General features: G+C 63.4%; 3 protein-coding genes across 4 annotated transcripts; 2 read left to right on the forward strand and 1 right to left on the reverse strand.

Annotated features, from left to right (window-relative positions):
* Nucleotides 1-662: 662 nt before the first annotated feature.
* ANKRD39 (ankyrin repeat domain 39) lies at nt 663-3,729 on the forward strand. The gene is given in 6 exon segments (XM_074164259.1): nt 663-762; nt 1,555-1,658; nt 1,766-1,969; nt 2,056-2,122; nt 2,125-2,236; nt 3,669-3,729. Coding segments are annotated over 6 exon segments (648 nt in total).
* A 1,293-nt stretch (nt 3,730-5,022) lies between these two features.
* Nucleotides 5,023-14,735, reverse strand: CNNM4 (cyclin and CBS domain divalent metal cation transport mediator 4). Its single transcript, XM_074164048.1, has 7 exons — nt 13,241-14,735; nt 9,881-10,024; nt 9,648-9,785; nt 8,957-9,126; nt 8,728-8,827; nt 6,156-6,337; nt 5,023-5,256 (listed from the first exon to the last, which is right to left on the reverse strand). Exons 1-7 carry the CDS (start codon nt 14,733-14,735, stop codon nt 5,023-5,025), a joined length of 2,463 nt encoding a protein of 820 aa, XP_074020149.1.
* A 1,343-nt stretch (nt 14,736-16,078) lies between these two features.
* Nucleotides 16,079-26,538, forward strand: LMAN2L (lectin, mannose binding 2 like). 2 transcript variants are annotated; one of them, XM_074164049.1, is made up of 8 exons: nt 16,079-16,234; nt 16,321-16,439; nt 18,637-18,754; nt 19,285-19,367; nt 22,071-22,232; nt 22,320-22,434; nt 23,617-23,736; nt 24,750-26,538. In XM_074164049.1, exons 1-8 carry the CDS (start codon nt 16,090-16,092, stop codon nt 24,890-24,892), a joined length of 1,005 nt encoding a protein of 334 aa, XP_074020150.1. In that variant the 5' UTR covers nt 16,079-16,089; the 3' UTR covers nt 24,893-26,538. The 2 variants fall into 2 exon arrangements, with proteins under 2 accessions (XP_074020150.1, XP_074020151.1); XM_074164050.1 differs by lacking the exons at nt 16,079-16,234; nt 16,321-16,439 and adding an exon at nt 21,676-21,708 and having other exon boundaries at nt 18,745-18,754; nt 24,750-24,892.
* Nucleotides 26,539-26,592: the final 54 nt, after the last annotated feature.

Consider the following 26,592-nt stretch of genomic DNA (forward strand, 5'->3'; position numbering starts at 1 on the left):
GGGGAGCCCTGGAGCCCTGGGACCCCCATAACTGGGTGGGGGTGGTGAGTCCTGTGACCCCCATGGCTGGGGGGGGAGGTGAGCCCTGTGACTCCCATAGCTTGCGGGGGGGTAAGTCCTGGGACCCCCATGCCTGGGGGGGGAGCCCTGGGACCCCCATAACTGGGGGGAGTGAGCCCCGGGACCCCCATAACTGGGGGCGTGGTGAGTCCTGGGACCCCCATATCTGGGGGGGGGTAAGTCCTGGGACCCCCATGCCTGGGGGGGTGTGTGTGTGAGCCCTGGGACCCCCACAGCGGGGCACGGGGGGGGCAGCCCAGGGCTCAGCACTAGGGGTGGGGGCGCCCCCTGGCGGCGGCGGCCAGGCCCTGCGAGGGGAGTGCGCATGCGCGCTAACGCTCGGGGAGGGGTGCCCTTCGGCCTCCTTCGGCCTTGCTCGGCATTTTCCGCATTCCCTCGGCATCTTTCGGCTCTCCCGGCTCCCCTCGGCTCCCTTCAGCTTCTTTCGGCTCTACCCAGCTCCTGTCGGCCCTTCCCGGCTCCCTTCGGCTTCTTTCGGCCCTTCCCGGCTCCCTTCGGCTTCTTTCGGCCCTTCCCGGCTTCCTTCGGCTCCTTTCGGCTCTTCCCGGCTGCCTTCCGTCCCCCCTGCCGGGCCGGGCACGATGGCGGCCGGCCGCCCCTCTCCGCCCGGTCGCTGCTGCCCGTGCCGGGTGGCGGTGCCCAGCGTGCACCAGAGCCTGCCCGAGATGGACTTCGAGCGGGGTCAGGGAAGCCGGGGCAGGGTCGGGGGGTGCAGGGAGGGCCGGGGGATGCGGGCAGGGTGCAGTCAGGGCCAGCGGGGTGCAGGCAGGGGTGCAGGCCGCGCCTGAGGGGTGCAGGCAGGGGTGCAGGCCGGGCCTGGGGGGGTGTAGGCAAGGCCGTGAAGGGGTGCAGGCAGGGCCAGGGGCGGTCCAGGCAGGGCAGGGGGGCGCAGGCAGGGGTGCAAGGACGGCCTGGGGGGTGCAGGCAGGGCCGGGGGAGCAGGCAGGGCCAGGGGGTGCAGGCAGGGGAGCAGGCCGGGCCTGGGGCATGCAGGCAAGGCCGTGGAGGGGTGCAGGCAGGGCGGGCAGAGGGGTGCAGGCAGGACAGGGATTGCAGGCAGGGCCGGGGGTGCAGGCAGGGCAGAGGGGTGCAGGCAGGGGAGCAGGCCGGGCCTGGGGGTGTAGGCAGGGCAGAGGGGTGCAGGCAGGGGAGCAGGCCGGGCCTGGGGGTGTAGGCAGGGCAGAGGGGTGCAGGCAGGGCAGAGGGGTGCAGGCAGGGGAGCAGGCCGGGCCTGGGGGGTGCAGGCAAGGCCGTGGAGGGGTGCAGGCAGGGCCGGGGGGTGCAGGCATGGCTGGGGGGTGTGGGCAGGGGTGCAGGCAGGGGTGCAGGCAGGGCAAGGGGGTGCAGGGAGGGCAGGGAGTTGCAGGCAGGGCAAGGGGGGGTGCGGGCAGGGCTGCGAGGTGCAGGCAGGGCTGGGGGGTGCAGAACCTGCCTGACATGTCTTCCCCCCCCCCCCCCCTTCTCTTCCCACAGGGATCTGGTCGGCAGCGCGGGACGGGGACGAGCGGCGGGTGCTGGAGCTGCTGGAGCGGCGGGGGGAGCCCAGCCAGACCGACATGGCGGGGTACACAGCGCTGGTACGGGGAGGGGGGGGGATGACACACACCGATTAGGGGGTGTCTGTTGGGCACAGAGCCCCCTGCCCACCCCCTTGCCTGTTTCCCCCCCCCCCCCCCCCCCCCAGCACTACGCCAGCCGCAACGGGCACCTGGGGGTCTGCCGGCTGCTGCTGCGGTGGGGGGCCCGCTGCGACGCCCGCACCCCCGGGGGGGCCACCCCGCTGCACCGCGCCAGCTACTGCGGCCACCTGGCCATCGCCCGGCTACTGCTAGCCCACGGCGCTGACCCGGCTGCCGCCGACGGGGACGGCCACACCAGCCTACACAAGGTGGGTGACAGGGGTGGGGTGTCCCGTGTGTGTCCCCCCCCCGCATCGTGTCACGACACCGTTGCTGAGGGACGTGTCACCCGCAGGCGGCTGAGCAAGGCCACCGGGAGCTCTGCGCCCTGCTCCTGGGGCACAGCCCGGCGCTGGCCACCGTCCCGACGCCAAGGGCCGGTTGCCCCGTGATGTGGCCGAGGTGGCGGTGAGGGACCTGCTGGACACCTGGGACCAGGAGGGGCACACGGTGCCACCGTACCCCCTCTCCGATGGGTAAACAGCCCCCGGCACCCAACGCCGTCACCGTCTCTCTGTCCCAGCGTGGGCCGGGGCAGGGCGGGGGGATGTCACCCCACAGCGTGGCCGCAGTAAGTGGTGAGGGGGGGGGTGTCACGGTGCCACTTTTCTGGCTGCCAACCCCTCCAGTGGCTTGTCTTTTCCTAGAGGAAAAAAAAGAGCCTAAAAGTGGGGGGGTTTTGGTTGGGTGGATGGAGCAGGGGATGGTTCGGTGTCACCTGCGAGACTGAAGGAGGTCACTGTCCCAGCCGGGGAGGAAATATTATATATTAGAATATTAGAAAAGTTCTCAGGAAGAAAAGTCCTTAAATCCTCCCCCAAAAAAATCATCCTGCGGCTGCTTCCCGGGATGGGGGTGGGACACGGTGCCAGGGGGGGCTCGGTGGCACCCCAAGGCTGGTGGCCGGTCCCGAGGTCAGGGTCGTTCCCCCCCCCCCCCCCCGGCCAAGGGACACCGTACCGGAGGCGGTGACCACGAGCAGCTCCGGTGCCCAGGATGGGTGACACGTTGCCGGTGCCACCACCCCAGGGAAGGACCGGTGGCCACCAAGGTGGCCGTGCCCGTGCCAGGGTGACGGTAGCCTCTGAGCCAGGGGGACACACGGGAGAGGAGGGAGCCTCGTGGGGGACACCCCCAAATCGGTGGCTGCCCTTCCGGGGCCTCAAGAAGAACCAGACACAGAGGTGCCCCCCCTACCCCCACCCCCCAGAACCCCCCACCCTCTCCCAGAGCTCCCAGTTGGGCACGGCTACTGGGGCAACCATCACAGCTGTGCTGGCTACCGACCCAGCGCGGTGTTTGGAGGCTTGGGAGCTGCTGGGGATTTTTGTCTCAATGCTTTTGGGGGGGGGGGGGAGCAAATTGGTTGGATTTGGGGTCCTGGAGAACTTGTAAACCACCTCGCCCCCCCCCCCGACGCCCCCCCCCCTCACCACAAAGCACGGAGACCGACGTACAGATAGAGATTTTTTTTTTTTTTTTATTACCCAACTGGCAAAAAAAAAAACCTCCCCCCCCCCCCGTCCCAAAGCCAACCCAAAAACCCCATCCAATAAAATTCCACAGTCGGTTTCGCAACCGGGAGGGGGGGCGGCGGGAGGAAGAAATGGGAGGGGGGGGCAGGGGGAGGGTGTCACAACCGGGAGGGGGAGGCCCGGCCCCCCCCCCCCCCTCCATATCCCCCCCTTCTTGTGTGTGTCCCCCCCCCCGCCCCAGTCCCGGCCTTCCCCAAATATACAAATCAAACCTGATGCGAAAAATAAATAGGAATTCCCAAAAAAGGGGGGGGGGGGGGGGAAGGAGCGGGGAGGGGATTGCATAGAGGAAGATTTAATAAAAAAAAGGGTTCTTTTTTTGTCTTGGTTTATTATTATTATTATTATTATTAATTATTATTATTATTTCTAGTATCTCCCCGCGGAAGGACCTAGGACCTGATCGTCGAGACGTGATTAACAAAAATAATTAACCTTCTCCCAATAACTTACAGAGTTCACCCAGGGAACTTGTGCTTTTTTTCAGGAGAGGGGGGAAAAATGCGTGTGCCCCCCCCCGTCCCCGCCCCCCCCCATCCCCACCGGGCACAAAGTTCCGGGGAACGGGGCTGGGGGGGCGGGGGGGGGGCCAGCCGGTGCTTACCGGGGGGTCCCATATCCTGCCCCAAGGAGGTCACCGGGGGATTTGGGGGATCCCCCGGTGCCGGGGGGGGGACACACACACACACACGCGGCGCTGGCCCCCTCCTGCCTGTACAACTTTGGTCACTAGCTTTGTGCCACCCCCCCCAAAAGTCAGATCCTGTCCCGTCCCCCCCCCCCACCGCGTCCCCGATACCCTGAGACACCCCATGGCTGGGGTCGGGGGGGGGGGGGAAGGCACCGAAACCGCCAGGTGGGGAGGGGGGTGGGGAGGGGGGGGGGGGGCTGGCCATCCCTGCCGTCCTCAGCACACTCGTGACACCAGTGGGTGGCGGAGGGGCCGGGGGGGGGGACGACGACACGGTGCCTGGGGCTGCCGAGCCCATCCCCTGGGCATCAGGCCTGCGCCGGGCTCTCCCCCACCGCATCCCCCCCCCCGTTCCCCCCCCCCAAGTGCCCCGGGCCAGCGGGAAAGGGGGGGTGGGGACGGGCACAGAAAGGGGTCACGGCATCACCGGGAGGACGAGCCACCGCCATCACGGTGCACCCCAGGGTGGGCCCCCCCCCCCCCCCCCCCCCCCCCATCCTTGCACCCCAAAACCACTTGTGGGGTGCAAAACCAAGAGGTGGGGGGGGGGGGCTGCGTCGGAGCCGTTTTTCCACACCCCCCCCCCCCAAAAGCGGTGTCCGAGACCTGAAGCTCCCTGAGCTGAACGGGCACCGTCGGGTGGGGGGGGGGGGGGGGGCCCGCGCCGTCTCCGCCGCCATCCGTTTTAAATTAATTAAAAAAAAAAAAAAATAATAATAATCAGCCAGTCTGGAAAAGCAGCAGCAGCAAATCCCGGCTCCGTTTTTCCACCGCGTTGCCTCCTCTTCCTCCTCCTCCTCCTCTTCTTCTTCCTCCTCTTCTTCCTCCTCCTCCTCCTCCTCCTCCTCCTCCTCTTCTTCCTCCTCCTCCAGCTCAACCGGGCTCCTCCGGCCACCGCGGCGTCACCCAGGGGGACGCCCAACCTTTTCCTAACGGAGGAAAGGGTCCCTAAAAAAAGGGGTGGGGGGGTGGGGGGCAGGCGATGTCCCTCCCGGCAATGGGGGGGATGGGGGCAAAGAGGAGGGGGGGGCCGGGGTCAGATGCAGTTTTCCAGGGGGCTGTGGTTGCTGCGGCGGCTGAGGCAGTTCCTCTCGTTGAGGAGGCTGGTGGTCTCGTCGGCGGCGGGAGCGGCGGCGGCGGCGGCGGCAGCGGAAGGTTCCGGTTTGTCCGGTAAAGCCGGGTCGCTTTTTGGGGGGTTGCTGTCGGGAGATTGGGGACAACTGTCCATACGGGACGCCGTCAGGCCGTTCTGGTATTCCTGGCGGGTGATCTGCGACGGGAGAGGAAAAATAAAATAAATAATTATCCCAGAATCACAGAATCTTCTTGGTTGGAAGGGACCTTTGAGATCGTGGAGTCCAACCAACAACAAAAAAAAAAAAAAAAACAACAAAAAAAGACCACCAAACACCAAAACAAACCAAACACCCACCCACAAACAGACACAACCCAACAGTCTCGGGCACTAGAGCATGCCCTGAAGTGCCACGTCTATAATTTTCTTAAATCCCTCCAGGGATGGTGACTCCACCACCTCCCTGGGCAGGCTGTTCCAGGGCCTGACCACCCTCTCAGTAAAGTCATTCTTCCTGATATCGAATCTAAACCTCCCCTGCCCCAACTTCAGACCATTTCCTCTGCTCCTGTCGTTATTCCCTTGGGAGAAGAGGCCAACACCCACCTCTCTACACCCTCCTTTCAGGGAGTTGTAGAGGGCAATGAGGTCCCCCCTCAGCCTCCTCTTCTCCAAACTGAACATGCCCACTTCCCTCAGCCTCTCCTCGTATGACTTGTTCTCCAGACCCCTCACCAGCTTGGTGGCTCTCCTCTGGACACGCTCCAGCAGCTCAATGTCCTTCCTGAAGTGAGGGGCCCAGAACTGAACACAGCACTCGAGGTGAGGCCTCATCACTGCCCTGTTCCTGCTGGCCACGCTATTCCGGGATGGAATTCCGTTGGCCACCTGGGCACGCTGCTGGCTCACGTTCAGCCGGTTGTCCACCAACACCCCCGCCCAGAGGTCCTTTTCTACCGGGCAGCTCCAGCCACTCTGCCCCGAGCCTGGAGCGTTCATGGGGTTGATTAGGGGGTGAGGAGGGTGCGGGACACCATTGTGGGGGGGGTGTGTGTGTCCGTGTGTGTGTCCCTGTCCGTCCCCTCCATCCTCACCTTGACGAACTGGAGGTCGGTGAGAGCGCGGACGCTGAAGTCGGCCACGTACTGGGGGCCGGTGCCGGCGTTGAGCTGGTTGTTGCTGCCGCTGACCGGGGAGGAGACGGAGTCGGAGCGTTCGTGGTAGCTGAGGGAGGCCGAGCGGTTCAGGCTGCTGACGTGGGACGGAGACCGGAGCTCTGCGGGGAGGACGGGAGATGGAGGGGGGGGGGGGGTCAGCCACCCTGAAGACATCACCCCCACCCCCTCACCCCCCAACCCCAAACCCTGCGCTGAACACCCCCCGCCGGTGACACCGGCGCTGGCTCCAGTGGGTGCTCTGGGAAGGGACAACCCCGTCCCGTGGGCTCTGGGGACACGGAGCCAATCTGTGGGGGGACGGGAGGGACCAGGAGGGGTGGGGGGGTCAGCCACCCTGCAGACCCCCACCCCCCCCCCCGGCCTCAAACTCTGCGCTCAACAACCCCCGCCGGTGACACCGGCGCTGGCTCCGGTGGGTGACTCGGGAAGGGACAACCCTGTCCCGTGGGCTCTGGGGACACGGAGCCAATCTGTGGGGGGACGGGAGAGACCGGTAGATGGGAGGTGGGGGGGTCAGCCACCCTGCAGACCCCCACCCCCCGCCCCCGGCCTCAAACTCTGCGCTGAACACCCCCCCCCCCCCGGCAACACCGGCGCTGGCTCCGGTGGGTGCCCTGGGAAGGGACAACCCCGTCCCATGGGCTCTGGGGACACGGAGCCACTCTGGGGGGGGACGGGAGAGACCGGTAGATGGGAGGTGGGGGGGTCAGCCACCCTGCAGACCCCCACCCTCCCCCCCCCCCCGCCCCAAACCCTGCACCGCACTGGTGTTGTGCTGAACACCCCCCCTCCGGTGACACCGGTGCTGGCTCCGGTGGGTGCCCCGGGAAGGGACAACCCCGTCCCGTGGGCTCTGGGGACACTGAGCCACTCTGCGGGGGGACAGGATGGACGGAGGGGGGTGTCAGCCACCCTGGAGACCCCCCCCCCCCCCCGCCCCAAACCCTGTGCCACACTGGTGTTGTGCTGAACACCCCCCCTCCGGTGACACCGGCGCTGGCTCTGGTGGGTGCCCCAGGAAGGGACAACCCCATCCTGCGGATTTGGGGACACGGAGCCACTCTGCGGGGGGACGGGAGGGACCGGGAGGGTGGTGGGGTGGGGGGGTCAGCCACCCTGCAGACCCCCTCCCCAACTCCCCACCTCAAACCCTGCACCACACTGGTGTCATGCTGAGCAACCCCCCCCCCGGTGACACCGGCGCTGGCTCCGGTGGGTGACCCGGGAAGGGACAACCCTGTCCCGTGGGCTCTGGGGACACGGAGCCACCTCAGTGCAGCCCTGAGCCCCCCCCCCGCCACACAGTCCATCCCCCCCCCCTCCTTCCTCAGCTCTGGCAGGCAGCGATCGCTGCCCGTCACTTGCCAAATGGCCAGTGAGCCCAGAGCCTGGTGGGACCCGCAGGTCCCCTTGCCCCAGGGGACAGGGGGACCAAGGGACAGCCCCAGCCTGAGGACAGCGTGACCCCCCCCCCCACCCCAAACCGGTGGATCAGTCTCTCTGTGCGGGGTCGGGGAGGAGGCGGGGGGGGGGTTTACGGGGACGGGGGGACGTGCTCGGAAAGCCGGGGTGACACGGGAACCGGGTGCAGCAGCGGGGAGAGCGGCACCTCCTCACCAGCTGGCCACCATGGGGACGGCCACCACGCCGGCCTGCCCGGCCACCAACGTCCCCCTGCTCTACGCCATGGGGGCCGGGAGAAATCGGGGCGGTTACGGGGTGCGCAGGACCCTAAGGCCACCACCGGCGGGGCCGGGTGACACCATTCCTCCTCCTCCGGAGTCAATCGGACGCGGGGCGAGAAGCCGATGACACGGGGACAGAGCCAGGGTGGTCCGTCCCCCCCCACCCCGGGCACACGGAGCCAGACAACCAGTAGCCCCGCCATTGCGGGGAGGGGGGGGGGGGCAACGACGACAAAATACGGGGTGCTGCGTTACGGGGGTGGGGACGGCCACCCCGGGGGGGGCTGTTAATGGGGTGACAGCGGGGTTTGGCAGGTCGTGCAGCCGCAGCCATTACCTGGCAAATAACGGCCCTGGGTTTGCGGGGGGGGGGGCGCCGGGGCTGGGGGGGGGGGCCAGAGAGAGAGACACCCCCCCCCCCAAACACAACACACACGCAGAGGACAAGGTCAAGAGAACCCCCAGGGGCCAAAGCAGAGGGTGGCCGAGGGGACTTGTGCCCCCCCCCGGTGCCAGCGGTGACCCCCAGGACCCCAACCAGAGCCACGAGGGTGGGCGTCCGGCCACTCGTGGAGCCCGGCGGTGACGGGAGGGTGACCCCAAAATGGGGGCAGAGGGTTTTCGACCCCCTCCCTCAGGCACGGACCCGCTGCCAGACCCACGGGTGTCTCCCTGAGGGCAAGTACTGGCCACGCAGCACCCCCACCCCCCCCCCCCCGGGGTGGCTCGGAGCTTCCAGCGTCACCCATTCCCAGCACCCAAGCGATCGGGGCCGGGGGTGGGGGGGTTTGGGGGGGGCTCACCGGAGGGGGGAGAGGAGCTGATGGCCATCACCCCGTAATAGGAGAAAGCTCCGGCTTCGAACTTCATACATTCCTTGCCGGCCTCCACCTCCACCTTGCCCTGAAAGGGAAAAAAGGACACCGTGAGCCACATCCCGCAGCCCTTGGCAGCCTTCCTGGGGTGACGGTCACCCGAGGGACCCCCCCCCGCTCCCCAAGGTGCCCCCCCTCTCCACACCCTGCAGGGTACCTGCAGGATGAGGATGAAGTAGTCGGCCGCCTTGTTCTTGCAGTAGAGGAAGTGGCGCGGGGACTTCTTGTTCTCGTCGTCAAACTTCAGCTCCTGGATGACGTCGGAGTATTTGAGGAGCCGAAGGAGGATCTTCTCCGAGATGAAGTTGGGGGTGAAAAGCGTCACCTCTGAGACAGAAAGAGAGAGGGGACGGGGGTGGGTCAGAGCCGCGGTCCTTGTCCCTTTCCCCACCCTCCAGATGAAGGTACGACCCCCCCCAACCCTCAGGGTGGTGTCTGGGCCCCATCGACACCTTCCCCGGGGGAGAAACCCACGGGTCCAGCCCCAACACCAGCGCCAGGTCCTCAGCAAGGCCAGCCCCGGCCTTGGGGACACGCGTACCAGGCAGGGAAGAGGACATCCTGGAGGGACAGGGACCTGCTGAGCATCAGAGGCATCCCCAAACCCCATCCCTTCTCATTTTGGGGGGAAGCAGAGCGGGACAAAGACCCAAGCGTCCCAGAATTTCTCAACGAGATGATTGGAGCGACCAACCACCAAAGTCGTCCCCTCGGCGGGGGGACAGGAACAGAGCCCACGCGGCCACCGGGGACACCGAACCCAATTTGGCCGGTACCAGGGAGCCATCTGTGCCGGCGTTTCGCAGCCGAGGGGTGTCCTGACCGCCCCCCCAAGGCAAAAAACTCACCGGTGGAGAGGAAGCGATGAGCGGCCAACAGCAGCTGGGGGGACACCTTCACCTTCAGGTCGTTGACGGGGTCCTTGAAGGCTGAGAAGTCCCGCTTGTTCTTCTGGTTGCCCACCCGCTTCCTGCTGCGGTTGTCAGCTGTGGGGAGCAGGGTGTTAGGGGGCGGGGGGAGAGCAGGGAAAGAAGGGACCCCAACATGCCGTGGGGCAGAGGGAGAGAGACCCAAAACCTACTGTAGGTGTCCGACTCGTCCAGGATCTCCGACTTGATGATCTCCTCGATGACGTCCTCCAGCGTCACCAGCCCCAGCACCTCGTAGAAGGGATCGCCCTCCCCTTCGTTGTTCACCTTTTGCACGATGGCCAGGTGGGACTTCCCTGCGGACAGACACACGGATGTTGGAAGGGACAGACACACGGACGTTGGAAGGGAGACACTCCCCCCACCCAACCTGGGGCACCCCCAGCCTCCCCACCATGTCCCAACACCCAAGGATGTCACCGGGACCCTGCACCCAGAGATGTCACCGGGACCAGCCCTTCCCTCCCACCCCGAGCAGGAAACAATAAACCAGTGAAAATCTTAACGAACCCCTGGGCTGGGCACTAATTCCCAGTGTAATGACAGTAATTAAGCCCATGACAGTAATTAAGCCCATGACAGTGGCGCCTGCCAGGCTCAAGGCACCTCCGTGTCACCGTGGGGTGTGGGCTGGGCCAGGAGGGGTGGGGGGGGGTGACAGGAGTCGGGATGTGTCCCCGGAGGAGCCGGTGCCACGTCACGGTGCCGGGCGAGCGGCCGCGGGGCGATGACACCCCAACACCGAGGACGCAACCGGGAATGGGGTCCCTGCCAGGGCGGGGGGTGACACACGTCCCCCTCCGAACGTCCTCGGTGGCTCTGCCGAGCTGACCCCCGGGGCTGTCCCATCCCGGAGGACACGCTCCGGACACCGGGTCCCACGACGGCCACCCCATCCCGCAGCCAAAATATTCGGAGGGAAGAGAGCCAAGGGCAAGCGGCTACTGCCCGGCCGGCGCTGGCCACAAGAAGGCAGGTCCCTGCCCGGCACCGAGACCTCTCCAGCCCCGAATTCCCGACTCCCCCTCGCTCCGCCGGCATCACCCCACGCCGGCAGGATGCATTTTGCCTAATTCTGGCTAAATTCGAACCGCCGGCTCGCGGCGAAGCTCCTGCCCCAGCTGCCGGGCGCTCGCCGAGCCTCTCCGTGGTGTTTCTCCTGCTTTATCCCAAAATCACACCGAGCCACCGGGAAAACCTCCTGGGACAAGGAACATCCCCCTCTGCTCCGGGGGGAGAGGGAGCTGAGCGTGGAAAAACACAGTGTGCCCAGCTCAGGCTGACGCACCCCTGGGACCGGTACCCCTCAGCCTGGGGAAACTGAGGCACAGAGAAAGGCCACGTTCCCACCCTGACCCCGAAATAAGGTGCCCCGTTTGCCATCCTGCTCCGGCTCCGGCACAAATCCGCCCTCCCCGACATTATCCGCTATTTTAATTTTAGAGCCGCAGGCCCCTTGTCGCTCAGGGAAAAGCTAATTTTAGGGATGGGCAGCGCGCGAGCTCCCCTTTGTCTCCTTCTTCAGCCAACCTCGGGGCGAAAAAGCCACGCCAGAAGTTGGGGAAAAACCCCTAAAATCGTCGCTCGGGGTGCGAAGAGCCCTTTTTCCACCCCGTGTAACCCCCCCCCCCCCCCCCGTCCCGAGGGGGGGGGTGTGGGGGGGTGTGTGTGTGGTGGCTCCTCGGGCGGGGAGAGGTGGAAGGATGAGTCAGGCAGCGGTTCCTCTGCGGAGCCAAGGCTGGGCTCGGCGGGGAGCGGCCGGTGGCAAACGCAAACACGCCGTCGGGGAGCCCCGAGCGAAGGCCACGGGGCTGGGGTGGCCACCGCGTCACCCACGGGGTGGCGAGGGACCCACCCCCCCAGGAGCCACCCCCTTGGGGGGGGTGTATGTGTGTGTGTGTGTGTGTGTGTTTCCCCCATCGAAGCTACACGTTGGGGTTGCGGAAAGAGGAGGAAAGATGGGGAAAAGGCGCTGAGCCGAGCCCCAGGTGTCATTCCGGGAGCTGTCACCCCCCCGGGCCAGCCCCTGGGACACCTCGGTGGCACCTGGGGGGGTGTATGAGGTGGGGGGAGAGGTCCCTCTTGCCAAGCCCTGTGATTAGGACCATCAAAAGCTCCTCTGCTTGATTCCCCCCCCCCCCTTTTATCCTTTTCCCGGGTACGTCCCCCAGCAGCCGGGGGGAGGGCAAAGACTCCCGGAGATGCTGCTGCAGCCAGGAAGGGGGGTGGGGGGTGGGGGGGTGTCCCCCCACCCCAGGGAGGGACCTCAAAAACCAGCCCCACAAATTCCAACTCCCCCCCCTACCCCCAGCGATGAAAAAAAAAATACCACTACAGGACATGGGCGGCTTTGTAACCGGAACCAGCGTGTTTTAAATCCTTTAATAAGGATTCCTCAGAGGGAAAGCCGGTGCCAGCAGCCGGGATAACTCTAGTTCCGGCCGCTCCGCTCCTGGAACCGCTGGGTTTTTTTGGGCAAGGGGGGGGGGGGGCGGCTGCTCCCCGGCCGATATTTTAGGGTGCCGGGGAAGCGGGGTCACAACGGGTGGCAGAAGCAGAGGCGCCGTGTCCCACCTACCCCCCCCAAAAAAAACCAAACCAGCCAGGCTCGGAGCCACCAACCTCCCAAACCAAGCTCGGAGCGAGCTCTCGCCGCGGGAGGAATTATTAAATCCCCTAAATCTTGGCAAAAAAAACCCCAAACCCAACGAAACCCACCCCTGCTCTGAAACGGCAGCAAATTGCCCGGTTCTCGTGATGCCTCAGCCGGAGGGGGGGGGAATGGAAGGGGAGCCAGAGGAGAGCGTGGGGTCAGGCACGGCGTCGGGATGGCCTGGCATCACCCGGGATCTTCATTTCATCCCCTCCGGGATGCCGGCGGCGGGTCCCGTGCCGGCAGGAGCTGCGGGGAGGGCAGGAGGGTCCCCTGTCCCAGCTGGCAAAGCCCCTGTCCCCTGAGTGGGGACAACGGGCGGGGAAAATCCTTCCTCGGAGCTAAGGTGGCCTTTCCTGGTGCCGCTCCTCCTCCTCCTCCTCCCCCTGGGTTTTCGGGTGCCCTGTGAGCACGGAAGAGGCCCAGGAAGAGGGAGCCAAGCCCAAACCAGGTCTCCCAGCAGCTACTCAAGGGCCTCCGGGGCCGGTAATTAAAAAAGAAAGAGGAAAGTAAACACTCCCAAAGTGTTTCCCCCGGGGCTGGTTGCTCCGTCACCACCAGCCCGAGGAAGTTGAGGGTTTCCCTCCCCTTCCCAACCCCGTTACGCACCAAACCCCGGAAGCCCGAGGGTTTGCGGGCACCGAGGAGCTGCCCCGGGTTCCACGTCCAGCACCGCAGGCGCCCGGTCCCCTCCGCATCGTGACACCCTCGCCCACCAAACCCCCGGGGGGACCCCAGGAAGCTCCCGTGAGGTCAACTCCATCCCCCGAGGGCAAAAATCCTCCTCCAAAGGGAAGAAAGCAGCCGCACGCGCACACACACACACACACATACACACACACACCCCGACCCCCCTCACCCTTTTTGAACTCCTCCAGCATGGCGTCCAGCTTGGTGTCGTGGAAGACGACGTGGACGGGGTGGTTGTAGAACTTGGTGATGGTTTTGAGGGGGGTGCAGTCGTCGGGGTCGACGAAGGCCAGGTCCTTGACGTAGAGGATGTCCATGATGTTGGAACGCTCGTCCTCGTAGACGGGGATGCGGGTGTAGCCGCTCTCCATGATCTCCGACATAGTGTTGAAGTCCAGGATGGCGTCGCTGTTGATCATGAAGCAGTTCTGCAGGGGGGTCATCACGTCCTCCACCGTCTTGGTGCGCAGCTCCAAGGCCCCCTGGATCATGTTGAGCTCTTCCCTCACCAGGTCGTTGTAGGGTTCCGTCACCTTCAGCATCTCCACCAGCTTCTCCCGGTTGTAGACGGTGCCGATCTCCTGGCCCAGGATGCAGTCCAGGAGCTTGCTGATGGGGTAGGAAAGGGGGAACGTCACCAGCATGAAGAACTTGGTGACCACGATGGTGTTGGCGCCCACGGCCAAGCCGTGCCGGGAACACAGCGCCTGGGGTACGATCTCCCCGAAGATGACGATGCCGATGGTGGAGGCCACCACGGCGCCGATGCCGGAGCCGATGAGGTCGTCGAGGAGGATGGTGAGGGTGGTGTTCACCAACACGTTGCCCAGCAGGAGGGAGCAGAGCAAGTAATTCCCTTTCCGGCGGATGGGTTCGATCTTACGGGCGTAACGTTTCTCCTTCTCGGTGCCGCAGTTCTGCACGATGCGCAGTTCCATGGGATCCAGGGCCATCAGGCCCAGGTTGAGCCCGCTGAACATTCCCGACAGCACCAGAAGCCCGGCGATGAGGATCACCTGCAACCAGAGGGGCAGGAGCGACTTCTTCTCCTCAAGCACCACGATCCGCCCGTCGGCGCCCGCGTGGGGCACCCAGGGTCGGCCGGGCCGGCTTTGGGTGCAGAGGACGTAGGTCTTGGCCTGCTCGTCTTTGCGCAGGGGTTGGACTCGGACCCTCAGCAGGGTCGAAGTGTCTTGGTCTTCGGCGGGGCCGGGCTGGACCACCAGATCCTGCGAGCGTTCGGGGCAAGTGCCGTTGGCCACCAAAGCCCCGGCGACGGGAGCCGGCCGCAGTTCGGCGAAGGCCACCCGTTCGGCGGTGCGGGGGCCCAGCCCCAGCCCGTAGAGGCGCAGCAAGACTTCGCTGCCTTCCGTCACCCGGATGGGCCCGCGGGTGGGCGCCCCCGCCGCCGGCTTCGTGCTTTCCTCCAGCCGCATCCCCAGGATCACGCTCTCCCCCGCCGGTACCGCTCCCCCGCCGCCGGGCAGAGCCAGCAGCAGCAGCAGCGGCGGTAGCAGCGGGGGGGGAGACGACGACGACGACGACGAGGAAGAGGAGGAGGATGATGATGATGAGGAGGAGGACGACAGGGACCGGCTGCCGCCATAGCCTCGGCCGCCCCCCCCGGCCCCGCCGCCCCGCCGCCGCCCGCCGCCCGGCGCCATGTTAGTGTCTCGCGGGGCCGCCGCGCTCGCGGCAGCGTCACACGCCGCGCCACGCCCTCGGGAGCGTCCTCACGCGTCACGCCCTCCGCCCTCCCCCCTCCCCCCCTCCCCCGGCGCGCCTTAAGGGGGCGATGGCGGAGGCGGCGGCGGCGGCGGGGGGGTGGGGACCGTAATGGGGTGCGTGGGGTGAGGGGGAGTGTCCCCCGGGGAAGGAGGGTGCGTGGGGTCCAGGGGGCACTAGGACCTGGGGACAGGCAGACACACACGCACCAGGGGGGGATACTGGGACCTGTAGAGGGGGTACTAGGATTTGGGGTGGGGGGGCATTAGGACCTGGTGAGGAGGACACTAGGAGCTGTGGGCGGGCACTAGGACCTGGGGGGCGGACGTCAATAGGACCTGGGACGGGGACACACACGCACACACACACACGCACACGGAGTTGGAGGGGGGACTCTAGGACGTGTTGGGGGGGCACTAGGGCTTGGAGGGGGGGGCACTGGTGAGGAGGACACTAGGAGCAGTGGGCGAGCACTAGGGCCTGGGGGGCGGACGTCAATAGGACCTGGGACACACGCTAGGAGTTGGAGGGGACACTAGGAGGTGTTGGGGGGGGGCACGAGGGCTTGGAGGGGGAGGCATTAGGACCTGGAGGGGAGGACACTAGGATCTGTGGGCGGGCACTAGGACCTGGGGGGCGGAGGACAATAAGACCTGGGACACACACACACACACACACACACAAGGAGTTGGAGGGTTCACTAGGAGCTCAGGGGGGGACTCTAGGACGTGTTGGGGGGGGGCACTAGAACTTGGGGGGACACACACGGACCTAGAGGAACACTAGGACCCGGGGGGAAGGGGGAACACGGCACTCGGACCTGGGGACACGCGCAACACTAGGGCACTAGGACCTGGGGGGACGGGGGGACGGACACACTGGGACCTGGGGGGGCACTAGGACCTGGGGGGGGGACAGTAGGTCCGGGGACAGGGACACGCACACTCGGACCTGGGGACAAACATAAGACCTGAGGAGGGCACTAGGACCTGGGAGGGAAGACACTGGGACCTGGTGGGGCACTAGGACCTGGGGGGGGGGGGGGGGCGCTAGGACCCGGGGGGCACTAGAGAGGGGGCAGCAGCCGTGTTGGTGCACGCGAGATCCATGCGCGGACCCTTTAAATCAGCCGGAACTACATCGCGCCTCCCCCTCCCTTCCCTTCCCCCCCCTTTCCCCGCCCCCGCGCGCGCCCCGCCTCCCTGTTGACAGACAGGCCGGGCGGCCAATCGGCAGGCGGGGCGGCCCGTGTCGGCGGCCAATGGGCGAGCGGGGCGGGGCGGCGGGAGGAAGATGGCGGCGGCGGCGGCGGGCCGGTGGCGGGCCCGCTCGGTGCTGCTGCTGGCGGCGGTGGCGGCGTTGGGGCTGGGCGGGTCGCGGGCCGAGCAGACGGAGGAACACCTCAAGAGGGAGCACTCGCTTTCCAAACCGTACCAGGGTGAGTTTGGGGCGAGGGGGGGCGGCGGCTGGTGCCCCGGTAGGGGTGTACGGTACCCGGTACCGATGGTGTGGTGTGGGCCGCAGGTGTGGGCTCGGCCAGTTCGGGGCTGTGGGACCTGTTGGGCAACGCCATGGTCATGACCCAGTACATCCGCCTCACCCCCGACGTGCAGAGCAAGCAGGGAGCCGTCTGGAACCGAGTGGTGAGCCCCGGCGGGGGGGGGGCACCGGGATGGGATGGGATGGGTTGGGGGGCACCGGGATGGGATGGGTTGGGGGGCACCGGGATGGGATGGGTTGGGGGGCACCGGGATGGGATGGGGTTGGGGTTTAGGGGGGGGTTGGGGGGCACCGGGATGGGATGGGATGGGGTTGGGGTTTAGGGGGGGGTTGGGGGGCACCGGGATGGGATGGGATGGGGTTGGGGTTTGGGGGGGGTTGGGGGGCACCGGGATGGGTTGGGGTTTGGGGGGGTGCTGAGGGACTGGGGGGGTGCCCCCGTGTAGGGGTGGGGTACTGAGAGGGGTGGTAGAAACGGGTTTAAGCCGGCTTGTGGGGTGGGGAAGTTGGTTTTGGGGTGAGTATGGGGGAATTTGGGGCCTGGGGGGGGGGTGGAGACTGAGTCGGGGGTGGTGGGGGGCCCTGAGTGATGGGGTTGGGGGTGTGGGTAGGGGTGGAGGGGGGGGGTGACTGGTGGGGAGCTGGGCAGATCTGGGCCAAATTGAGGGAGCGTCGGGGTCCAGGGCAACAGGTATGGGGGGGTTTACTGGGGGTGGGGGACCTGGGGGCTGGTTTTGGGGAGGTTGGAGGTTGAGCTGGGGGTGTGTAGGGGACCCTGAGGGAGGGGGCTGGGAGTGTGGGGTATAAGGAGGGCTGGAGGGGGTGGTGATGGTGACTGGTGGGAGGGGGGCTGAGGCAGAGGGTTTAAACTGGGAGGGGGATTTTGGCTGGGGGAGCTGGGCAGATCTGGGCCAAATGAGGGAGCATGGGGGTCCACGGCAACAGGTATGGGGGGGTTTACTGGGGGTGGGGGATCTGGGAGCTGGTTTTGGGGAGGTTGGAGGTTGAGCTGGGGGTGTGTAGGGGGCCCTGAGGGAGGGGGCTGGGGATCTTGGCATGTTGGGAGGGTTGGGGGGGGTGGCTGGTGGGAGGGCGCTGAGGCAGAGGGTTTAAACTGGGAGGGGGATCTTGGCTGTGGGAGCTGGGCAGATCTGGCCCAATTTGAGGGAGCATGGGGGTCCAGGGCAGCAGGTATGGGGGGGTTTGCTGGGGGTGGTTGTGGGGACACAGGAGGTGTTTGGGCTGGGGAAGTTTGAGGGTCTGGGCCGAGGTGGTAGTGGGGGGAGCTGGGGTGGGCTGTGGGGGCCGTAGGGTGGTGGGAAGTTGGCTGGGGGTGTTGAGTGGGGCTGGGGAGGGCTGCGGGGGTTAAAGCTGGGGGGCTTTGTGCTGGGAGTTCCAGCAGCATTTCAGCTTCCAGCTTTTGCCGTGGCCGTTCCTGCAGGGACTGAGTTCCCTTTGTGTAGATTTGGGGGTGTCTGTTCTGAGCAGTTTGGGGTCTCCCATGGGACCACCGTGACCGGAGCGTGCTCGCTGCCCCCTTTGCCGTGCCCACGTCTCAGTGTGGGGCTGGTAAAACAGCAGCTTGACGTGGTGTGTGTGTGTGTGTGTGTGTGACAGCACCGTGCTCCGTTAAGGTGTTTCCCTGCCCCTCGTGAGCCTTTTGCCCAGCAAACAGCGAGGTTCCCTTTAATACCTGGATCATTCCCATTTAATTTCAATTTGGGGGTTGAAATGGGTGGGATTTATGTGCCCCAGGAAAACGTGGCTTGGAAAATGCCCTACGAAACCAGAAATGATCCGTTGCGCTCAAATGTTATCGTGATAAAATAACGAGGGAGATTTGGCTTTATGACACCCATGAAATGTGTCTTCTGAGCGAGGCCACCGGTGGCTTCCCAACGTCACCCGAGGGAATCTCACGAGCTCATTGTGCTGTGTGCTCGTTAATGCGGGGAATTCGTTGATAGCTCAAGAAATAATTGGCTCGTCAACGATTAAGAAGCTGGAGCTCCCCCTCAGGCTCTTTCTGCTTTCTTTTTCCCCGGGTGTGAGTTATTGATTTTGCCGGAGTTGCCTTTGCCTCAGAATAGCCTGAGATCAGAATCGGTTCTTGGGCTTTTTATAGCTCGGGGTAACGACCATTTCCCTCGGCTTAATGATATCCCTTGGGATTAATTATTCTCGCTCGCATCCAAAATATAGGACGGTACGGTCTGTTGGCGAGGGAAATGGGGTGCGCTCTCCGGTTTGGTGGCACGTGGAGCTGCTGGCAACGGGCGGGAGGACGGTGCTGGCGTGAGGGACGCCCCGGTTTCACCTCCTCGCTCCTTTCTCTCGCAGCCGTGTTACCTGCGGGACTGGGAGATGCAGGTGCATTTTAAAATCCACGGGCAAGGCAAGAAAAACCTGAACGGGGACGGCTTTGCCATCTGGTACACCAAGGATCGCATGCAGCCAGGTAAAAGAGGCCCTGCCTCGAGGGGAGGGCGTCCGGTGGCACGTGTCACCTTCTTGAGGACACCTCCCTGGTCTACAGGCTCCTTTGGGGAAATCTCAGTGGGGAATCGTGGTGTTTTGGGGCCTTAGGGCTGTTTTTATTTCACCCCGGAGGGAAAGAGGGAGTGATGGTGGTACCTGACGCTGCCTCTGAGCACCCTGGATCGGGGGTTCACGGGGGCCCTGGGAGGTTGGAGTCAGCTCGGGGCTGGGTGGATTTGGGGTGGTTTTGCCCTGATCTGGAGATGGGTGGTGTGAAGGGACGTGTGGGGCCTTCCGTGCTGGGATTCAGCTCCTCAAAAGATGGATTTTGGATAAAGCTGGATCCTTGACCAGCAAAGGGTGGGGGATTTCATCTGACTTCCCTGCCTGGAGGGTCTGCCTACTCCTTATTACCTGGTACAGGGGAAAACACAAAGAGATGGGTACCAAACCCTTTGTGACAGCTGCCTGGCCTTGCCACCTTCATCCATAGCCTCTCCTTCCTTCTAGGACCCGTCTTTGGAAGCAAGGATAACTTTCTGGGCTTGGGAGTGTTCGTGGACACCTACCCCAACGAGGAGAAGCAGCAGGAGGTGAGTTAGAGAGGAGAAACGGGGCCGTGCTCCTCGCCAGCTGCCTGCCGGTGGGGCAGCACCGAGGTTACGGCTCACGTTGCTGCCAACACGGCTCTTCATCGAGGCGGTGCCGTCTTCTTGGAGCTCTTAAATCAGAGCCCAGATATTCCTCTGCTTCTGCTCCCCGCTGTGCTCTGCACGGTTGGCTTTTTCTCCTTCGAGAGGCGACGACTCCTCAGAGATGCGAGAAGCTGCGGGGTAGTTGTGTGTGGTAGCCTTCCCCAGAGGGGAAAAAACAACAACCAACAAACCTTTGGGGGCAGGAGAAAACTCTCTGCGGGCACCACCTCTGCGTCGCGAGCTCCTGTGTATTCTGGAGGCTGTGATGATTAGAGCTTGAGGTGAAGCTGTACCAAGACCCTGGTCTTTGTAGACCTGGAGCAGAGCGGTGGCCAGCCCAGGTCTGACCGTGCCGTGGGGCTGTTTGGTGGCAGGAGGCTTTCCCTGCCCTCGGGGACTGGGGCTCTGAGGGACCCTCGGGCTCTGAGGAGAAAGACTTGGGAGTCCTGGTGGACAACAGGATGTCCGTGAGTCAGCAATGGGCCCTGGTGGCCAAGAAGGGCCAGTGGCATCCTGAGGGGCATCAGGAAGAGTGTGACCAGCAGGTGGAGGGAGGTCATCCTCCCCCTCTGCTCTGCCCTGGGGAGGCCCCATCTGGAGCACTGGGACCAGTTCTGGGCTCCCCAGTTCCAGAAGGACAGGGAACTGCTGGAGAGGGGACAGCAGAGGGCTACGAAGATGATGAGGGGCCTGGAGCATCTCTCTTAGGAGGAAAGGCTGAGGGACTTGGGGCTTTTGAGTCTGGAGAAGAGCAGACTGAGGGGGGATCTGATCAACGCCTATAAATACTTCAAGGGTGGGTGTCAGGAGGATGGGGCCGGTCTTTTTCCAGTGGTGCCCAGTGACAGAACAAGAGGAAATGGGCACAAACTGGAACATAAGAAGTTCCATCTAAACATGAGGAGGAACTTCTTGACTTTGAGGGTGGCAGAGCCCTGGAAGAGGCTGCCCAGAGAGGTGGTAGAGTCTCCTTCTCTGGAGACATTCAAACCCCCCCGGACACGTTCCTGTGGGACCTGCTCTGGGTGACCCTGCTCTGGGGGGGGGTTGGACTGGCTGATCTCCAGAGGTCCCTTCCAACCCCGTATCATCCCGTGACTCTGTGACGTAGCGTGACTGCGCTTGGCCTCTTTAAAAAGACGTGTCTAAAGTCCTTTGTGTTCCTGATGTGGCTGTTGGTTGTTTGGGGTTTATTGGTGTCTGTTCCCGTGGAGAAGGGAGTGCAGAGAGAGTTAAATCCGAGCCCTTCCCACCCTGGTGCTGGAATTGGTTTCATCGCTCCAAAAACAAAGCCGGACCCTTTCTTATTTTTAGCTTCCCCAAAAAATTAAGCGGTGTTTAACCCCAAAACCTTGGTGCTAACCCCACCGCTCCCTTCAGGACCTCCTTCACCCCGGGAAGAGAGATTAAAAAGGCGCAGTTGGGATGTGCCCTGACCTTGGAGCTGCCGAGCAAACGAGTAACTACCGGTTTTTTCTTCCAACATCCAAAGCTGCCGTCTCCGAGGTGGACTTTGTGCTCGTAAAAAAGAAAAAAAAAAAAACCAAAACAACCAAAACCACCTTTACGAGGTGCCCAGCGCCGCGTTACCGGCAGTGCTCGGGGATTGGTGTGGCGTTGGGTGGCTCCTGTTGATTTGCAGGGTGACAGCTCTGCTTTTGTGGGGTAAAAGGACACGCGATGGGTTTTAATTAACAGAAATAACGAGTGGAAGGTGGCTTCGTGGCGCAGTCTCCGACCGGAGAGGGCTGCCCTCCTCGGGTCGAGCACCGAGGAAGGGAAGAGATGGAGAGTTGCTGTCCTGGCGTGTGGGTTTGCGCTTGTTCTGTCACCTTCAAAAAGACAAAAAGGAGTGTTTTATCCTGCAGGGAAGAGGGACAGGTTAATTGTGGGTCCCCGGGGAGCCGTTACGGCTGATGTGTCCCCCCGTTGGGACGCTGGCTTTAGTGGGAGAGAGCTCCTGCGCGACGAGGAGGAGAAACTCCCGTCTGTGGCAATGCTTGGTGTGGCTTTTGCCCACCGGGGCCGTTTCCGAGCCGTGTGTCCCGGGATTCGGCACCCAACACCCAAACCCCTCTCTGCTTTAGTCTCTGATAACGCCCTGAGCTCCCTGGGGAGGAAGTTTCCAGGTTAATACTAACTCCGGTCTGTGACTGTCTCGCTTCTGTGCTCTCTCTCGCTTTGCGCTAACCCTGGATTCGGGCAGGCTCAGAAGAGGAGGTACAGCCCGGGAAACCAGGTACTGCCCTTGCTCACCTACCCGTTCCCAAGCTGTCGGGTTTCCCCTTGGCTTACGGTCGAGGAATTCCCTTCTCTGAGCTCCGGAGATCCCTGTGTGAGCTCCAGAGATCCCTGTGTGAGCCCAGAGACTGCATGGAAACCCACTGTCCTCCGTCCCAGAGCTACGGCTGAGCCTGAGGAAGCCTGGGGGATGAAGTGGGATCTCAACCCATATCTTCTTGTTGAGATGCATTTTTGGAGGGTGAAGGAATTTGGGGTCCTTAGGGCTGTTGCGGTTCCAGACCCCAGAGCCATGGGCAGTGGGGTAAGAGCAGAAACTCACCCCCAGCCTTTTTCCCCCCCCCCTCTCTCCCCTCGCAGCGTGTTTTCCCCTACATCTCGGCCATGGTGAACAACGGTTCCCTCACCTACGACCACGACCGGGATGGGAGACCCACGGAGCTGGGGGGCTGCACGGCCATGGTGCGCAACCTCAACCACGACACCTTCCTGGTCATCCGCTACGTGAAGAGGAGACTGACGGTGAGTCCTCCCTCCTTGGGGCAGAGCGGGCGGCGGGGCGGCCCCAAGGTGGGGTGGGGTGGCTAAAACAGCTTCTTTTTTCTCCAGGTGTTGATCGATATCGATGGTAAACATGAGTGGAGGGACTGCATCGACGTGCCAGGCGTGCGCTTGCCCCGTGGGTACTACTTTGGGACCTCTTCTGTCACCGGGGACCTGTCAGGTACGGCCCCAGGGGTCTTGTTTTCCAAGCTCTGGCAGCTCCTGCGCAGTTTTGGGTGTCTGGAGGTACCCACCGGGGCTTTTAGAACCCCTTGAGGATCTTTCCATGCTTTGAACACCCTTTAGCTGCGAGCGGGAGCCTTGGGTTTTTATCTCACAGCAACTTCCGAGGAGCCCAAAGCCCGGTCTGGGCACGTTGTTTCCCCGAGGGCTTTGTCAAAGCAGCGCTTCCCGCTTTCCTTAAGCTCCCGGCGTGGCCACAGCCGGTTTTGAGCCCGAGTTCCGTGTTCTGCTGGCTTGGCCGGAGGGTCTGTCTTCCAAACATGTGCCTTGGGAGGAATCAAAACAGGATGAGCGCTGAAAAAAAAAAACCCACCCATCTCCTGTGCTCTCCTGCTGCAACCCGCGGTGCCTGGATTAGCCCCGAGGGCAGCGTTGGAAAGAATTATCCTCTGGAAACACCCCAGGGGTTACAGCCGAGCCCTGGTGTTCGCTCCTAATCTCTGACTCCGTTTTTTGGGGTGCACCTGGGTGTATTTTGCTTTGAATTTCGTAGCCCCACAGCGATCACCCACCCTTTGAGGGAGGGAGCAGCCAGGCTTGGGAACTGTGGGGGCCGATGTCCATCGGGGTTTGCCGAGAGCTAAAGCCCAACCGCCTTCCTTGGCGTAATTCCTCTCTCCCCGAGGTGCCCTCAGGCCTGACCTTACCCCCCCCCGTGCCTCTTTCCGCAGGTTTTAAGCCCAATTTGAGTTCTGCCTCCACAGAAGCGCGTTGATGGCCGGTGTCTGGGCCCATCGTTGATTCCAACAAAAGTTCCTTTTCTCTCTCTGATTTTTCCTCGAGGGGGCTGGGAGGGGGGGGGCATCGCAGCACTCGCCTTCTCCCACCAATAACTCCATCACAAGCCAAGGGCCACGTGAGGCCGGTGCGAACGCGTTCCCTTCGGGTTTTAAGTCGGATGATCTCCCTTTCTGGGACTCTTTGGGGTTTTTTTGTTTCCCCCCCCCCTTTAAGTAGCTTAAAAGGTTCCTGTTGGCACAGGGCCCTGCTCTGGGGCTGAGTGTTGCCCCCCTCGGGAAGGGAGAACCAGCGCCTTTGCCATCCCTGTGGCACTCGGGTCCCCTGGCCGGAGCCTTATTTACCGGTGACACCTCGGGACACGTTTCTGCTCTGCTTCCAGACAACCACGACATCATTTCGCTGAAGCTTTACCAGCTGACGGTGGAGCGGACGCCGGAGGAGGAGAAGCGGGACAGAGAGGTCTATCTGCCCGTCGTGGACAACCTGAAGCTGCCGGGAAGTGAGTAGAAGCCACCGGCCTCATGGCTTCTTTAGGGAAGGCACGGAATTAGGGAAGGACCTGCAGACTTGAGGAGCAGAAACCACGTCATCTCACCAGCAAACCAGCTCAGGTCCAGCTGGAATCGGGAGGTCCAGTGACCAAAATGGGTCATGCTGGTCCACTGGAAGCTCGGGGAGGTTTGAACCTCGATGGTGTCCTCCCTTCTCCAGAAATCCCACCACAGACGTGTCCACCAGCCCCTTGTGTGCTCTGAGGTCTCATGGCTTTAGCCCTTATAATGAGCTGAGCCCAAAAGCTTTGGGGAGCCAAACCCTGGGGTGGTGGGAGGCTGTTGGTGTGTGTATGTGTGTGGGGTTACTGGTGTGGGGCAGTGACACCCCCTCTGTGCAGGGAAATCTCAGCCAAGGGTCTTCTGGTGGGCATCAAGAAGAGCGTGGCCAGCAGGTTGAAGGAGGTCATCTTCCTCCTCTGCTCTGCCCTGGGGAGGCCCCATCTGGAGCACTGGGACCAGTTCTGGGCTCCCCAGTTCCAGAAGGTCAGGGAACTGCTGGAGAGGGTACAGCGGAGGCTGTGAGGATGATGAGGGGCTGGAGCATCTCTCTGCTGAGGAAAGGCTGAGGGACCTGGGGCTGTTCAGCTGGAGAAGAGCAGCCTGAGAGGGGGTCTCATCGATGCTGAGCAATAGCTAAAGGGTGGGGGGCAAGAGGATGGGGCCAGACTCTTCTCAGTGGTGACCAGGGACAGGACAAGGGGCTCAAACCGGGACACAGGAAATAAGGAAAATGTCACTTTGAGGGTGACAGAGCCCTGGAAGAGGCTGCCCAGAGAGGCTGTGGAGTCTCCTTCTCTGGGGATATTCCAAACCCCACATGGACACGTTCCTGTCCAACTGCTCTGGGTGACCCTGCTCTGGCAGGGGGTTGGACTGGGTGATCTCCAGAGGTCCGTGCCAGGCTGGGACTCTGTGATTTGGGTCTCAAAGTTATAATTTTTCTTCCTCTGTCACACAGTGGAGGCTCCGCTGGAACCCATGAGCGGCCTGGCTCTCTTCTTAATCGTCTTCTTCTCCCTCGTTGCCATCGTTTTCGCCATCGTCATCGGAGTCATCATCTACAACAAGTGGCAGGAGCAGAGCAGGAAACACTTCTATTGACTGGGGAACCCCCCCCCCCACCCCTGGGATGGCCCAGTGCTAGTCCTTGCTAGCCACGGCCCGACTCCCACCCGTCCCAGACTGGCCAGAGCGTGATGGACCGACCCTCACGGCAGGGACCCTGGTGTCCCCCTGAAATCCCCAGTGGGGACGGCTGCAGTTTCTTACTGGGCTCCAGAACTCCCAGTGGGAGCCGGGGGGACCCCCAGCGTGGCGTGGGATGGACGGGGAGCCCAGCGCTGCTGGGATGGACAGGCGGATGGATGGAAGGAGCTTTGCTTTGGGAGTCGTTCAGGAGGACGGGGCCGTGCCGTGGGGCGCCGGTGACACTGAGCTGTCTCTCTGCCGTGTGGGCAACCCCGACGCCGGCAGGATTTGCCACCCGGACTGTGAAATCCCAGCGGAGAGGGATGTTGCTGAGCCCCTGCTTTCCTCGCCGGACTCTGCAGCGTTACCGCAACCCTCATAACCCCTTGCCTCGAGCAGTTTCATTTCCAGGAGGGATTTTCCAAGCTCTTCATCCCGCTTTCCATCGCCTGTCTTTGGAGATGGGACTATTTTTCTCTGGAATTTGAATTTCCCTCCTGCAGGTCGCCGAGCTTTGGTGTTTTGGGGCAGAGGATGCTCGTGGTTTTGTGGTTTTTTGGTTGGTGGTTTTTTTTTTTTTCCCCCCAGCGGTGAGGCAGGTCGAGCTGAGAACCTGCCTGGCTGCCGGGCTCCCCCCTTTGGGGATCAGCCTGTCCCCTTGGGGGACATCCCCCCTCGCTGCAGCCCCCTCCTCGATTGGGGGGGTGTCGCGCTGCCTTCCCTATTTCTAATAACAATTTGCTGCTGCCTCTCGAGGCTCGGGCCCCTCTCCCCTCTCCGTAGGGCTGAGCATGCCGCCGCCTCCGCACGCCTCCCGTCCCGCGCCGCTGCCCTTTGCATGTCGTGTCGTGGCTTCTGGCGATTTGTCCGTCCCCCCCTTCCTCCTCCTCCTCGGTGCTCGCTGTCCCCCCCGAGGAGGAGCTGAGCCTCGTGGGGCGATTCCCCGGCCCCTCGGAGCCGGAGCTCTCGCTGCCTTTCAGGGAGTCGTAGTTTCTTCCTACCTCAGTGACTGCTTTTTTTTTTTATTTTTTGGTTGGGTCAGTGATTTCTCTGCGGTTCTCTCGCCCCTCCTCACGGCCACCTTCACCCCCCCCTGGGGACACCCCCTAGGGTGGTGGCACGGAGGGCGCGGGGTCCCCGGAGGGAGATAATAGGTCACTTTGCCCTAGGGGAATTTTAGTTGCCACCGTGCCCTCCTTGCTGGTGTCCTGGGGAGCCGTGTCCTTGTCCCGCTGCTTTCCAGGACACTCGCACCTGGATCAGATCCCCATGGAGGTCCTTGCGGTACCTGAGGGATGGGGGGGGGGGACACAACACACGTGTGGCCGGCAGTTTTTCGGCAGGACACTGTCCCCGGGGTAGGTGGGGGCTGTTTTTCCAAGTGCCCGATGGTGGTCGTGGTGTGAAAGGAGAGGTGTTCGGTGGTTGGTGGGTTTTTGTTTTGTTTTGTTTTGTTTTTTTTCTGGTGTTTTGCCTCTTTGCCCGGTTTTAACCAGGAGCATCCTCTCCCTGGAGCTGTATCTGGTGTCTCGGAATAAACATCCGTGTGTGTGTGTGTGCGTGCGTGTGACACGGCCATGACATCTGTCACCAACCGTGTCCCCTGGATGTGG

The sequence above is a fragment of the Numenius arquata genome, chromosome 26 (genome assembly GCF_964106895.1).
Source record: "Numenius arquata chromosome 26, bNumArq3.hap1.1, whole genome shotgun sequence".
Taxonomy (NCBI): Eukaryota; Metazoa; Chordata; class Aves; order Charadriiformes; family Scolopacidae; genus Numenius; species Numenius arquata.

Bases quoted from the DNA above. Each gene is read 5' to 3' on its own strand.
- CNNM4 (XM_074164048.1), bottom strand. From the start codon at position 14,735: ATGGCGCCGGGCGGCGGGCGGCGGCGGGGCGGCGGGGCCGGGGGGGGC. The intron at 9,127-9,647 runs GTGAGTTTTTTG...TTTCTGTCTCAG, and splicing joins TCATCGCTTCCTCTCCACCG to AGGTGACGCTTTTCACCCCC. The intron at 5,257-6,155 runs GTGAGGATGGAG...CTCCCGTCGCAG, and splicing joins CCGACCTCCAGTTCGTCAAG to ATCACCCGCCAGGAATACCA.
- LMAN2L (XM_074164049.1), top strand. From the start codon at position 16,090: ATGGCGGCGGCGGCGGCGGGCCGGTGGCGGGCCCGCTCGGTGCTGCTG. The intron at 22,435-23,616 runs GTACGGCCCCAG...CTCTGCTTCCAG, and splicing joins TGTCACCGGGGACCTGTCAG to ACAACCACGACATCATTTCG. The intron at 23,737-24,749 runs GTGAGTAGAAGC...TCTGTCACACAG, and splicing joins CAACCTGAAGCTGCCGGGAA to TGGAGGCTCCGCTGGAACCC.